This window comes from Rhododendron vialii, chromosome 6a (assembly GCF_030253575.1).
Source record: "Rhododendron vialii isolate Sample 1 chromosome 6a, ASM3025357v1".
NCBI classification, from domain to species: Eukaryota; Viridiplantae; Streptophyta; class Magnoliopsida; order Ericales; family Ericaceae; genus Rhododendron; species Rhododendron vialii.
Genome location: NC_080562.1, coordinates 10,691,370 through 10,706,556, shown reverse-complemented (window position 1 = coordinate 10,706,556; position 15,187 = coordinate 10,691,370). Strand labels below are relative to the sequence as shown.

The window sequence follows — 15,187 nt, the reverse complement described above, 5'->3', positions numbered from 1 at the left end:
GTTCGACTCACGTACCCGCATCTTTATGCGCTTTTATTTTCGATTTTCGCGGCCCCACTTCCACTATATACTCCATTAATTAAGCTAATTACAGTAATTACCAGTAGAAAAGAAACCAAATTGCCGTTAGGACGTCGTCGTTACACGCCCACCTCGTATACCCACGACATCGTTTGCTCCACCGGACCGGACATTTTTTTTAATCAAGTTTTGAAAAAAAAGGGATGTTTTTTTAAGAGAGAGAATTTGCAGCAGAGCTTTGGGCACACACTTCTCTCTCTCATCAGCTCTAATTTTTTACTGTAGGAGTAGTAAATAGCTGGAAGAAAAAGGGGTTATGGGTTTCTTTTTTCGGTTTCCTGCTTTCTTCTGCCTACTGAACCCCAAATCTACTCTCCCCTCACATTCGTCCACAGTTTGAACAGATCTCTCTCCTCTGTACTTTCTCTCTCTAGATCAGATTCAAGAACACACACACACACACTCTCTCTGTGTCAGAAACTTTCTGTTAGTTTCTCTTTTCCTACATTGCCTGCATTGATACTAAGGAAAGAGGGAAATCTCTGTGCTTGGTGTTTCTGCGGTGTTTTGGGTAGAAGAAACTGTGCCTTACTATTTCTGAACTGGGATATTGATATGTGAGTTTGGTATCACTTTTTACCGTACGAAAATCCCATCGTATCTATTACTTACTTGCACTGTCTGAAAATTTTGAACTTTCTAGTTACAGGTGAGTAAATTCCCTCTGCAACAATGTTCACAGAAGGTCTCGACAACAGTGCCCTTCGATGGGTCAGAGAGGTTTCCTTATTTCACATTCTTCTTTCACTCCCGTGTGTGTGTGTGAAACTGAGTCTACTGCTCTACATGTCCAATGTGTCGGTGTGGGTTTTGAATATTGTTGTTTTAAAGAAATTTCTTGAAATTCTGTGGTTTTCTTATTACGGTCATTTTTTTTGTCTGATTAATTGAAACACAGAGTTCTGTGAATCAGAAAAAGGAAGTTCCTTATTCAATGTCGAACCTCCGGCTCCGACCCGGCGCCGGTCGGGGTATTGGCCTCCCTCCGCCGTCGAATTTTCGAAGCGGGCACTTATCCGGCGTAGTTCCAGTTTCTAAAACCCTACCCGGCGACGACTTGGATGACAGTCGGTCCGCGACCGAAAACGATATGACCACCGATTCGGAGGATGAGGTTTACGGGGGGAGATACTCCCTCGATTCTTCCCCCCAAGATGATAGAGTTCCCACTAATAATGCAGCTGCACAAAGATACTACGGTTCTGCTCAGAGGCAACAACCTGTTTACGCCAGTGGATCAGTGTATTCCGATGATGTTACTTCATCTAGGGAAACAATAGGGAGAGGGAATGGGAATGTGGCTGAGAGGCTGATGAGGGGAGCCAATAGGTATCCGATTGGAAGGGATGGTTATACTGAGGATGAATCCTCTGATTCTGCTGCGAGCTCGGAGTTTTCGAGCACACAAGTGAGGAGTAACAATGGAGCTGGGCCCCATGCGAGAGCGTATGCCTCAGAGGGGTATGCATCGAGTGTTCCTTCTCGGATCAACGCGGAAAGTGCTGGAGTAAAGGTCTGTTCTCATTTTAAGTCCTCTTTTTATTTGTTTACTTTAGTGGTGATCTAATTAGCGAGTGTTCAGATGTTGTTTTTGTATGCGGACTTTGGGTATTGCTGAAAATACTGCTCTAATTTGTTAGTTTTTTCCTGTGTTGAGGTGCTCTTAATTTTTCATGTTGATTGTGGGTTAGAATAAGCATTAATGGGCTGTTTAGGTTCATTTATGTCCGAGCACGTGTGTTACATGTTAAGCGTCTGTTCTTTCGAACGTTTATTGAACAATCTTCTTGGAAACATTAAGTGATAAACTGAAGTTAGCGGATATGGAATCGGCTCGATGTAATTCTTCCTTTTAGAGTTCGATTGCATGATAATAGTATCAGTATGTACTGGACAAACTGAGCTGGTATTGGTCATGGTGAAGAAATTGAATGCCCCAATTGGGTGTTGAGTTGCTTCCCATAGCCGTATAGTTGAATGTTCTGAAACTTGTGTACTCATTGTTCTGTGCAGATCTTCTATTCCCAAGGTAATGAAATTCAAATACAAAGTCTTGGTACAATATTTAGTGTTGGAATTTGAACTTGGTTGGCGTTGGCTGTTGGTACTGAGATTAGTTCATCTCAAGTTGACTCCAGCTTTTTTGTTTGAAATTTCTGCTTGAGACATTGCTTCCTTCCTATTAATTTTTTTCAGCACTCGTATTTTCTGGAGTATCTGCTCCGTAAAATAACAGCTTTGCTGGCAGTTAAGAGCTATCCTTCTTGGCCAGCTAGTTATTTTTTACATCTTCAACTGGTTCGGTGACCTTTCGCCCACTCCCTTCCACTTAGGTAGAAATTTATCAGAATGACTTGCTGGTAACTGGTAAGTGGTAAGGATTTTGGTCTAGCTCAACTTAAACTAATGCTTTTCAATAGCTAAATTTAGACAGCCAAAGTATTTAGAGTGGAACGAGAAGGGGGTCGGTGTGGATGTAATGCCCGTGTTTGGAAAAAAAAGGCAAGTTCTTCAAAATCTGTCTTCCCTAGACGACCAATAATAATATCACATACAGTCCTCCAGAAAAGGGTCAACGTCTTGCTCGTTTTTCTTGACTCTAGAACATGCACATTGGGGCCATAGAATGGTGTCACCTCTATGAATATGCTGCATAGCATGGGTCCTAAATTGGGTGTGGGTAGTTGCGTATATATCAGTTTCATCTAATGTTTAAACACCAGAATGATACTTATATGCTCCAAGTGACAAAATAAGCCTTAGAAGCATTACGTTTTTTTTTTTCTTCCTTTCATTTTCCTATTTGACCATTTCATGGTGTGTATATAAAGGTACTTCACTCATTTAAAAGTATCCAACAAATTTGCAGGATTCATGTGCTATTGATGAAGAAATTCCCAGTGCACCTCCTTTTTGTGGTTCTACTGGAGAAATCAAGCCTCAGGTTGAACCACCACAGGATAGTACTGGACAAAAGAATTCTGACCAGCACGTGAGGTTTGTAAAATGTTGCGCTGGTTTTTTTGTTTCAGTTGCCATATTTTGTTATTCTTGAGAACGGTTTTTCCGATAGGTGAAAAAATTCAAATGAATTTGAGTTTAGTTTCTGGAATATACAAATAAGCTAGACCCTTGCTGTGACTTGTTTCATGCTTTCATAACTGAGTTTATTTGCTAAAGGTTGGACTTAGGTATTATGTTTGTATTACAGGAGTGCCACTGTTATAGAAGGTGTTGCACCCTCTGGTTTAGTCCCAGCTCGCCTCCCTACCTTTCATGCCAGGTATTTCTTGCTAATTGTAGATTGTTTTGTGTTCATTTGACTTCCTGGTTCTTAGTTATTTTTTCTTTCAACAACTGTCTTATATGCTTTCTTAATCAAATTCAGTGCACAAGGGCCGTGGCATGCTGTGATTGCTTATGATGCATGTGTTCGGCTGTGCCTTCATGCATGGGCAAAGCAATGCATGGAAGCTCCGATGTTCTTGGAAAATGAATGTGCACTATTGCGCAACTCATTTAGGTGAGTTCATGTTTTTTCTTTTCCTTGCTGCCAGAATGCTATCATTTTGCAATTTCTCTTGTGCCTTGCTCGGTTTCCTTTTTGAAAAAAAATTTCCAACTCAAAAAATACTCATTACCCCTACTTTCAATCATTACTCTTCACTTATTACCCCTATCTCCAATCATTATTCTCATTTCTCTCTCTCTATCTCTCTCCATTCACTCATTTCTCTCTCCACTCATAACCCCAAAAAGTTTTCAAAAATTTCTCAAAAACTCATCCAAAAACAGCATTGATATCTCAGAATAATACTCTTTCAAGAATTGCAGACGGTGTAATAGGGAACCTAACAATAACTGAAACTCTTCATGGAGCAGAACTATTGTTTGAAGTAGTTTTACAATTTTAGGATGAATAATATAGCTATGGTGTATGGTAGCACTTAGTGGTGTGTAGACCAAAATCGATTGTAGAGGTGATAGTTCGAAAAGGCCTAGGTTTCTTGGATATCACTGAACATGATGCCCTTGACAAAACTCAATGGGGACAACGGATTCACGTAGCTGTCCTCAATTTAGTGGGACTTAAGGCTCAGTTTGGTTTGATATGGAACCAAAAATACTAGATTCGTTAAGCTGAATTGCTGATGGAGGGGGAGAAAATTACATTGAATTGGGCAAAATGTATTTTTAAATTTTCCAAAAAAATGCTACTCTTTTGGAGGGAAAGTCATTATTCAAGAGATTCTGTAGGTGCTTAGTTGTTTGAGAATTTACCCTTGCTATCTTACCAGTGTTACCGCCTCCATCGGAGTTTGTTGCTTCTTGCATGATGCAATACCCGTATTATATCTTACTGACACGTAACCCTGCCCTGACATTGTTTACCATAGCGGTGAATACTTGGGTGCTTTGCTAGGTGTGGTTACATCAGTTATCTTAATTCCTTCTGTTTTTAGTTTCTTTGTAGCTTTTTGTAAGAAGCATATTCTTCACAACTCCGAATCATTTACGTGCGCATTCTGTCCAACCTTTACGTTCATCTCACACGTATTCCATTTGCACTTACCATATGGGCTATTGCATATGTTCTAAACTCTAATTCCCTGGGAGCAAATTAGTCGTGGAAAATATTACACCTGATGTAGAGTTTTCAATCCATAAGGTGCAAGTTATTATATCTAATATTGTGCATAAGTAGCTGTTTGTGTACAGTATAATTCCAAATTTATTGTGACATATTGTAGCTGTTTAGTATTCGAATTGAAATGCTTGATTGTGTTGTGTGTGTTCCTGTAACTGTAAGTCCTGCATATATACGGATGGCGCATTTGTTTGGTGTTTATTCTCAAATAATGCAAATGGGGTGCGCACGCTTTCTAGTCTAAGACAGTAAAATTTATTCTGATTCTAGTGTCTCAATATCCTGCATTTACAGCCTGCAACAAGTGCTATTACAGTCAGAGGAGGAACTAATGGCAAAGCGCTCTTCTGAACTTGTTGGCGAGGGAACTGCCCCAAAACCTAAGAAAATGGTTGGAAAGATGAAGGTGCAAGGTAATATTTCATTTCCTATCTTGGACCTTGTGACCAAGAAAAAATGGAAATTGACCATTCTTACGTGTGACTAATGTATGCAGTCCGAAAGGTGAAAATGGCTCTCGACCCACCAAAAGGCTGCACTTTTTCATCCCTCAAGGCGCCGAAGATAAAAATGGACGCTGTCCGATATCGGTTTTACAGTTTACAATCAACACTCTCTACTGGGTGGCAAGCACTTCGGAAAATCCGTTTTGTTCCTCGTGTTCCTCCAAATGGTTCCCTTCCGCGCCAGAGCTTGGCATATGTTCAGGCCAGTGCTCAGTATGTGAAACAGGTTTCTGGACTCCTGAAAATTGGCGTAACAACTCTGCGCAGCAATTCGTCTTCTCGTGAAGTTGTTCAAGGTATGTGGACCCTACGCATCAGAAATTTACAGTCTTTCTAAATCACCTATTCTGTGTTTGGTAAGAATTTTAGCTATGATGTACCTTTTTTGAGTAGATCAAACACCTTGAATTTTGCTAACTCTGTTTGATTGCTTCTTTACATTAGTTTTTCAAATATTATAAAAATGCTCATTCGGATGATAGATTCCGAACCTTATTTTAAGGATATTCAAAAAGAAGCCATTCCTGGAATATGCTTAGGGGAGTTTCCAAATTCTTGAAGCCCTTTTGTCCTAAAAAAGTAAATACACTACGAAAATGATGAGTATTTTGTTTTTATGAACAGTTTTCTGAAAACATGTGCCCCAAACAAAACAGCCAGGTACATTAATTAGCCTTACTATTTTACAGTTGGTGTTTGGGTTTGCATGGTTTTTAATCTATGGAGGAGATGCTCTTGTTATTATGGCATTATTGAACAGTGAAATAGGCATATAATGTTGATCTCGATTGATCAATAAAAGTTGGTTCCTGTAGTTAACTCAATTTTGTTTTGATTCTTGGCTTATTAAGCCCGTTGAATGCTAATAACTATGTATTTCCATGCAACTCTAACTAAAGGCAATTATTTTAAAATGTTGTCAGAGACATATTCTTGCTTCTTACGGCTAAAAAGTTCAAGTGACGAGGATGCAATTCGAATGCAACCTGGATCTGGCGAAACCCACGTATTGTATGCGCTCATCTCATGCTATTCTGCATCTGTTTTTATCTTGTTTTATTTGGCGAAGGTATTGACACCTTTACAGCCTACCAGACAGCCTAGGAGATGATCTAATTGTTGAAGTCCTGGATTCCCAAGGGAAACAATTCGGTCGCGTCCTTGCTCAAGTAGCGTCTATCACTGAAGATCCGGTAAAGCTCTCCAAATCCTTAGTTTAGTTACAAAGCTAGCTGTTAATGAGGGATTTTTATGAACCGTTTTTTATTTTGATGTCATTGTAGGGTGATAAGCTACGATGGTGGTCTATTTATCGTGAACCAGAACATGAACTTGTTGGAAAATTACAACTTTTCATTAACTACTCTACAATTTTGGACGAAAATAGTAATCTTAAGGTGAGTATCCTTTCCCTCTGAATGATGTCATACCAAGTCATCTATTTTGTAATGTACTACTATAAGCCTCTAGGTTTGTAGTTGCAAAATTCCAATTCATTTATGAAGCATCCTCATTCTTTGGCCTTGTTTTTCCTCCTAATTATACTTTTGAACATGGTGCAACATTGTTGTGTCCTATCATCTGGTTCCATAGTTAAGATTAACTCTTTAGTGATTTTTTTCTGATGAATTAATAAGTGATTTTTGTGACTGGTGTGATGTATGCATTCGTGCCGCATCTTCTCTACAAAGATTCTCAATAGCTCAATGGGTCTTAGACGTAGCGAGTACAGGGCATGTTCTTAGATACTGAAATTTTAGTTGTATCTTGTATAAGTATGTTCGACTTTCTTCATCAAATCAAGAAATTACAGATGTACGCACTAGTGTGACATAATATCACATTTCCAATGTGCCGAAGATTGGCATTTATGGTTTTTGTGCAGATCTTAAATTTATACCGGTAATAAAGGCTGCGTTTAATGTCTATCTTTTGTTCTATGTAAGGAATAGTTGTTTAAGATGTTTAACAGTATGGTTTTAGCAACATTCAGTGTCCTCGAAAGTAACTACTGATTTTGTTGCCTGTCCTTGTTTTGGTCGGTAGTGTGGCTCTGTTGCAGAAACGGTGGCATATGACTTGGTATTAGAAGTTGCAATGAAAGTTCAGCATTTTCAACAAAGAAATTTGCTGCTGCATGGCCCGTGGAAATGGTTGCTGACTGAGTTTGCATCGTATTATGGTGTTTCAGATGCTTATACAAGGCTAAGGTAAAGGCATCTTCTTTCTTCCATAATGTTATGGCCATGTAATACGCATTTTATGACCAAATTTCTGTTCCTGTTCCTTAGCCAGTTTGAGTAATGATGCTTCTCTGATGCTTACTTTTAGGTATCTTTCTTACGTCATGGATGTGGCAACACCAACTGCAGATTGTCTCACCCTGGTATACGATCTGTTGTACCCTGTAGTTATGAAGGGCAACAGTCGGCGTACATTGAGTCATCAAGAGGTATAACTGCTTTTTCAGTCCAAAATGAAACTTTTGTCCTTAGTCATAGTAGCAGGAGTATTTAACTATTTTTATGTGTAGAAATAAAACAACATCAAGGGGAATTCATTTGTTTGATGATGTAAATTTTTTTCCAGATCTAGTCTATGGTAAGATAATTACCGACCAAAGTTGTCTATCAGACGATAAACAGAGAGTTGGCCCAAACAATAGCTATAGAAGTTTTAACGCCAGAATAGATAACCCTAACAACTGGTGATCTACTATCTTTAAAAGAAAAGAAGTGCAAGGGACTCGGGAGTACAATCTTGACAAGCGGCAAACAAACAATCAGCACAAACAGATTGCTATCAAAGAGAAATCGGCGGATATCATGTAAAACTGAACTCTTGTAGAACATTTTAGGAAGGGAGAACAAAAGAAAGGAAAAAGAGATAAAAATCAGAACAGATCACTGATGAAGAGATAAAAAGAGAGGGTGGTCTTCCCTGAGCTGTTGTTTCAGAGAGACGCTACACTTAGAGAGAGATATGCGGTGTGCTGACTGCGGAGATCTTATATTGTTTTTCCTTTTTCCTTCTTCCTTCTTCATAGAGAGAAGAATAAGTACTAGGGTTTTTTTTGTTTCCAAGTACAATGTTAGTGCATATGCAATTAGTGGTTTTACTGAATGATTCCTGCTGCTTGTATCTCCTAACATTATGTTTTTCCCGTAATTTTCTAGAACCGAATATTGGGAGAAATTGAGGATCAAATAAATGAGATTCTTGCTCTTGTGTTCAAGAACTACAAGTCTTTGGACGAATCAGTCCCATCTGGCATCATGGATGTTGTTAAGCCTGCAACTGGACTTGCAGCCCCTGTATTGGAGCCTGCTGTGAAGCTGTTTACCCTTTTGCAGGATATACTGTCTCCTGAGGCACAGAATAAGCTATACAGCTATTTTCAGGTTTGTCAAACGGACACTTGTATAAAATGTGGTGCAAAATACACCTTCTCATCTTGCTAATTAGAGCATATTCAACCCAACTTCTGACCTCTAAAATGGAGACCCAATTTTGATTCTCCTTATGTGGAGACTCTTCCAGCAAAGGGAGATCCGTATCCATTTATATATATTGGATTTGAGTAATTAATGTGATTCATATAAAGTTGACATTCTATTTTAAAATATAACTTCTTCAACTTTAAAAGGAAAGTTGAGTTTTGGAGAGAAATTAATGAGTTTTCAGAAAATATAGATAGAAATGAACTATGGTTGGTGTGGGACTGTGTGTCAGTGGTGAATAAAAGACCGTCTCAGATGTTGCTTACACCTTGATTGGCTGTCATTTTTGAGATTAGTGGTTGTGTATTACCAGGCTGCTGCAAAAAAGAGATCTAGATGGCACTTGACTGAGACTGATGAGTTTGTTACGGGTAACAATGAAGGCTGTTTGATCGATGCGTTCACCATGACTTCTGCTTACCAAAAAATGAAATCCTTGTGCCTCCACATCAGGAATGAGATTTTCACTGACATGGAGATCCACAGTCAACATGTACTCCCTAGGTAAATGTTCATCTTGTGTCAACAGTATGTGAAGTTTGAGAAAAAGTTCATCTTTTCATTTGGGCCATGGAGCTTGTCCTTCAATTGCGAAACTCATATTCTATAATCGACTGTTTTTTTAATTTGAGGATTTGACTTAGTTCATGACTGAAGAAGCTGTTTGAAATAACTTGATTTTCATGTCTATTTTTTTGAGGTGCGGGATTTTTTCCCTGTTGTTTAAGTTATTACTCCTGTTCACTGAAATTGGTCATTTACTTCTAAAGTCTCTCCGAACTCAAGAAACATGCACTTCCATGATGAGTAACACTTCATGGTCTGTTATGTGAAGAATTACTTGTCGTCAATCCATTTTTATTTTTTATTTTTTATTTTTGTAACATGCCAAGTAATATTAGTTGATAACACCAGAAAAGGTGGTCACTCATCTAGTCATCTATTACATATGCACCCTCGTATCAAATGGAAAAAGAACATATATGCGAATCTAAAGGCATCTATGTTCTCTGCCACATGAAAGCTATTACATCAGGATGGAAAACCTGAGTTGTAACTCACAAAGAACCACTTTTAGTTAATTTGAGATCTGGACAAATCAATCTGTAGTACACAACTAATTTTGTCGGCTTTCACTTCAAGACTAATAGTTTTGTAATAACTATAACCAGTGCAGGAATGCCTACCAGACGTAGAATGTGCTCTGAAATTCTCAACGTCTTCATAGGCTGATTTTGATGTATGAAACATGTTCCTGTCAGTTCTGGGCATGCAATCAGAAAGTTCTTAACTGAATAAAATATTCGGCCTTCTGATTAGTTGATTAATGATATTCGAACTTGAAAAAATCTTGTGAAAATGTTTAAAACTTGCTTCTCTTTTTTTGTTGCAGTTTCATAGATCTTCCCAATCTTTCCGCGGCTATATACAGCGCAGAACTCTGCAGCAGGTTGCGTTCGTTTCTAATTGCCTGCCCTCCAACGGGTCCTTCACCTCCTGTAGCAGAACTTATCATCGCCACTGCTGATTTTCAAAGGGATCTTTCTAGCTGGAATATTAAGTAAGAAATTGGTCCTATTCCTGTTCCTTAATATTGAATTCCTATATTTTTCCGTTGACCTTGTTTTTCATTTTAGTCCTGTCAAAGGTGGAGTTGATGCAAAAGAACTGTTCCATTTGTATATTATGCTCTGGATTCAAGATAAGCGCCTTTCATTGCTCGAGACATGCAAATTAGATAAGGTACATTTGCTATGCAGTGAAATTAGTTATGTAATACACGTACTAAAGCAATTTCAGAAACTTGCGTCTTGATAACAATTGCTATGCAGTGACATTATTTATGTAATACACTGTATACACATACTAATTCCTATTCGATTGAACATTAGTTATAAGGATTGTATGACCTGTTGTTGATTGGAATACTTTTTAGCCTTAAATTTTTGGATGATTGAAAGTGTACCTTATCGTGAGTATATGGTGGGCTCTACTTAATCATGATTATGCTGTCCAGAAGGTTTGTTTTGATTTTGCTTAAATGCGTTTACAAAGTGCCTATTGCCACTAGTCAATGGCTAAGTCTTAACTTCTCTTTCTCTTTCCAAGTTCTCCCTTTTGTCAATGGGCAAGTCTTAACTTCTCTCTTTCCAACTTCTCTGTTTTGTGTTTTGACAATATAATTCTGTCAAGGATAATTTGAAGGAAGCTGTAGAAATTTTTTTACATCCCACAGAGTTTTGCAAACCCTTGTTTCTCATTTTTGGCACTGATGCTTGAAGAAATGTATTTACTTGCAGGTTAAGTGGTCAGGAGTCAGGACACAACACTCAACAACTCCTTTTGTTGATGAGATGTATGAACGCCTGAAAGAAACATTGAATGATTATGAAGTTATTATCTGTCGCTGGCCAGAATACACTTTTGTTTTGGAGAACGTATGTCGGACTGCCTACTTCATCCCCCGTTTCGATATAATGTACTTTTGTGCATAATTTTTGAAACTTTTTCCCCATATTTCAATCAGGTCTGATAGAAAAAGTTTTCCAGATAATCAATAAAAGAACAAAATAGGATATATGGAATATTTTTTGAAATATTAGGACTAGTAAAAATGGACAAACAAAGTGGGAAGGGTATATATTTTGTCTTTTTTTATGGTACAGAGTGGATGATGGCTTTAATTTTTTGATCGGACGGTATATCTATGAACAGGCTATTGCTGATGTAGAGAAGGCAATTGTGGAAGCCCTAGAGAAGCAGTATGCAGACGTCTTGGCACCGTTGAAGGAAAACTTGACACCCAAGAAATTTGGTCTAAAATATGTCCAGAAGCTTGCAAAACGGTCCGTGTGCCCCTATCTTGTCCCTGATGAGGTGCGTTTCTCCTATCAAGTTCTCTCTTATTTTTCTTCGTACTCGTATTCTTTGGCCTGAAATGTGGTTTTTCTTTCAGCTGGGAATCCTTTTGAATTCCATGAAGAGGATGCTTGATGTTTTGCGGCCAAGGATAGAATATCAGTTGAAGTCCTGGGGTTCTTGCATCCCTGATGGAGGCACCACAGCCCCTGGAGAGAGGCTCAGTGAAGTAACCGTGATGCTGAGGACAAAATTCAGAAACTACTTGCAAGCGGTTGTGGAGAAGGTGGCAGAAAATGTGAGTATCATCAGGGCGACGCTATGTGCTGGACTATGGTTATATAACTTATATACTATAAATGTTCGTAAATTTTGATATAATTCTTAGTGCATATCCATGAAACCAACTAAGAAGTATCTAAAAATAGGATAATGGGTCTATAGCTATTTTATAGTTCATATGAGGTCAAGTTGTATTCTTAAGAGTTTATCACTTCGGAGTCAAATTGATAAACAAACTGAAGGAAGGAAATTTAGGGTTTACTTTTCGAAACGTGGAGATAATGAATTTGCTTAAAAATTAAGTTTTTCAATTTGAAGTTTTAGTCAGCAGAAGTTGGTTTGATTTTAGTCCAACTTGTGTGGAGAAAGAATCCAAATGACTCCAAACATTAGATGGTAACTGCATATTCATGCCTCATACGTTATGGGTGGTAATAAAGACTACATTGTACCTTTTCTTTTCTCTCTCTTTTTTTTTTTTTTTACTACAAGACCCACACATCAGGTTATGTTCTCTGGCATGGGCACATATGTAACCACACATCCTAAGATTTGAATTTGCGCTGTGAGGATCCAGTGTTTAACTTGGGTACACCGCGTTGGCACTTTACTCACCTCAGTGTTCCTAGAAACATTTTAGATCATTGGTGTAATGGAAAAAAACAATCAATAATGCTTGAAAGAAAAATGTGAGAATTTCTAGATACAATATGGATGGTTGTCTATATCTAAAAGTTAAATTAGTGAACTTAGAATCCCATGCTTAAAGTGGGAAACCTGCTTCCGCACTTTTTTTTTGGTCACAGTGATATACATCAGCGGGATTGGGGGAGTTAGTGGGTTAGTCAACAGGGGATCCAGAGCTATCCATAGCCTTGAATTCCAAACGCGCCCCCCGTGGGGCTCGAACCATGGCCTCCATTGGGGAAGCCTATGCCGCACACCAACTGAGACAGCTTTGCTCAAGGAATTTCCTTTAGTCTGTATTTGGGTAAGGAAAATGAAAGAAAGTATAAGACTGGATCTAGCAGCTCACAAAGCTTAGATCCTTCTACTTCTCCATTCTTGACCCAAATACAGCCCAAGAGTACAACTAACTTGTTTGTGATGTGCTGCACACCAAGTTTCCTTCGTTTGATGAATATACATTTTTAGCTTGAAGCCGGTTTTAAGTTCTTTGTTATATTTTAACTGGCTCCCTTTTTGTGCTTCAGACAAGGTTACAAAATGCTACAAAACTGAAGAAGATACTCCAAGATTCTAAGGAAACTGTGGTGGACTCGGATGTAAGAAATCGAATGCAGCAACTGACGGACCAGCTGACAAGCACAATGAATCACCTCCATACTGTATTTGAGAGTCACGTTTTCATTTCGATCTGTCGGGGGTATTGGGATCGTATGGGGCAGGTTAGTTAATTTGCCTCTGGCCAGTATTAGTACACTCCAGCTGAATATTTTTTGCAGATCTTGAAGATTGTTATGTTGTCACAGGATGTTTTGAGCTTCTTGGAGAACAGGAAAGAGAATAGATCGTGGTACAAAGGTTCAAGAGTTGCTGTCTCTGTAAGTATATAGCGACATATGAGACTCAACCTCTTTAGCTGGTGGTTCATAAACAACCAGGGGTGTAGTTAAGATTTTTTTGGCAGTGGGGTCAAATGCATGCAATCATAAGAAAATAAGTGGAACTTTCCATTTTTAGTGGGGCCTCTGGGCAATTTTAAAAAAAACGAGGACCAATGGATAAAAATGACTTGAACATGCTGGTTGATATGAGAGGGTTCCACGAGTCAGTGGCTCTGCCATGTCGGGAGCGATGGAGCTTTGATTGAGGGGAAAAGCATCTAAAGTCGGGAGTTCTTTTTTTCTTTGTTGTTGGAAATAAGGTGCTTTTTATTTAGAAACAAATTAAGGTGCTTTAAAAGATCGCAGTTCATACATAACCTAGCGGCATATAACCCCAACCGCCGTCCACTATTTGTGTTGCAACGTAATAATATAACTAAAAACGATCAACTTTCCAATTTTGAAGTAACAAACGTACCAAATTTCTGGCCAATTAGGGAAGTAACAAACTAACCTGCCGCACTTGGTAAATAGTCTCGTCAATTTTGTAGTGGATAGCCCCGTCAGATATTGGGGAAAGGAAATCTCACATAGCGGCAGGGACCATAACTTTGTTGGGTTAGTATGAAACATGGGTGTTTGAAAATTGACTGATTAGCAACTTTTTATTTGTTGGTGACAACGCAATATTGTTCGGTCCCACTGTCTGATTAACGACTTTTAAATTTGTTGGTGTGTCAATATTTTCCCCGGATTTCAAATGCTGAAAGGTTCTGTAATTAGAGGCTCCAATGCCTGATCAATTGATTTGGCCAAACACAAACTAATATATGGATGATGAAGGCTGCTTCAATCCCCAGAAAATGCAGGGATAAGTTGAACAATCATTAGGCCATGTTTATCAGAAAAGTGTCGTATTCATTGCTTTTATTGGTTTCTCCTTTCAGTTTGTCCTAGATTTAGACCCCTTGCGTGATTCCGTCCCCCTTCTATGTTTTGCAGATTCTGGATGATACTTTTGCATCTCAGATGCAGCAGCTTCTGGGGAATGCCCTCCAAGAGAAGGACATTGAGCCCCCCAAAACAATTGTTGAGGTTCAGTCAATGCTGTGCAGAGATGCTCCAAGTCACAAGGGAAGCACGTACTACTACTGAATTTTGTTTGTACATGTTAGGGTTATTATGTGATTTACTACCAAAGTCAGAAGAACAAGGCATACCAATTTTGTATGGTGCATATGTAATCTTTGAACAATATAGAATGATGCTCGCATTCTTTTATATTCTTTACCCTCACAGCTTAGTTCGAAATCAACCGTCCAAAATTTCAAAATTTATTCCCTTTGGCTGCCAAAATTTGCTTTCATATTAGCTACTAACTGGATACCTTCCATTTTGTAACCTCTCCTCTCCTGTATAATCCAGGAGTAAAAACCCGGACTGACCGGCTTGGACTGAGATACTCTTAAGTAAGGGGTTTAAACCATTGAATGAATAAACAAATACTACTATTGAGAGAAGAATGAGAAATTCTCTCTCAAAGTGGAAGGCAAGAAGGTAAAAAGTCATGTCCATTCCACATTGCTCAAAGATTCAAATAATATTGCGTATATAAATCTTAAAGTTGGGATTTGGGTTTGCGTTCCAAGAGGTACCTGAGTTTCATATAGGGAGAATGCATGAACGAAATTGGCGTTGAACCTTCCATATTTTTCAGTTGCACACCAAGAGTTATGCACATGT

General features: G+C 38.6%; 1 protein-coding gene across 2 annotated transcripts; it reads left to right on the top strand.

Annotated features, from left to right (window-relative positions):
* Positions 1-245: 245 nt before the first annotated feature.
* On the top strand, positions 246-14,781 carry LOC131331387 (uncharacterized). 2 transcript variants are annotated; one of them, XM_058365308.1, is made up of 23 exons: positions 246-638; positions 725-801; positions 980-1,594; positions 2,951-3,078; positions 3,293-3,364; positions 3,470-3,604; positions 5,024-5,142; positions 5,226-5,531; positions 6,159-6,246; positions 6,323-6,428; positions 6,519-6,632; positions 7,282-7,445; positions 7,567-7,687; positions 8,412-8,636; positions 9,049-9,239; positions 10,129-10,296; positions 10,373-10,478; positions 11,036-11,173; positions 11,451-11,612; positions 11,692-11,892; positions 13,091-13,285; positions 13,370-13,441; positions 14,447-14,781. In XM_058365308.1, exons 2-23 carry the CDS (start codon positions 754-756, stop codon positions 14,597-14,599), a joined length of 3,627 nt encoding a protein of 1,208 aa, XP_058221291.1. In that variant the 5' UTR covers positions 246-638; positions 725-753; the 3' UTR covers positions 14,600-14,781. The 2 variants fall into 2 exon arrangements, with proteins under 2 accessions (XP_058221291.1, XP_058221290.1); XM_058365307.1 differs by having other exon boundaries at positions 342-638; positions 731-801.
* The last annotated feature ends 406 nt before the right edge of the window (positions 14,782-15,187 follow it).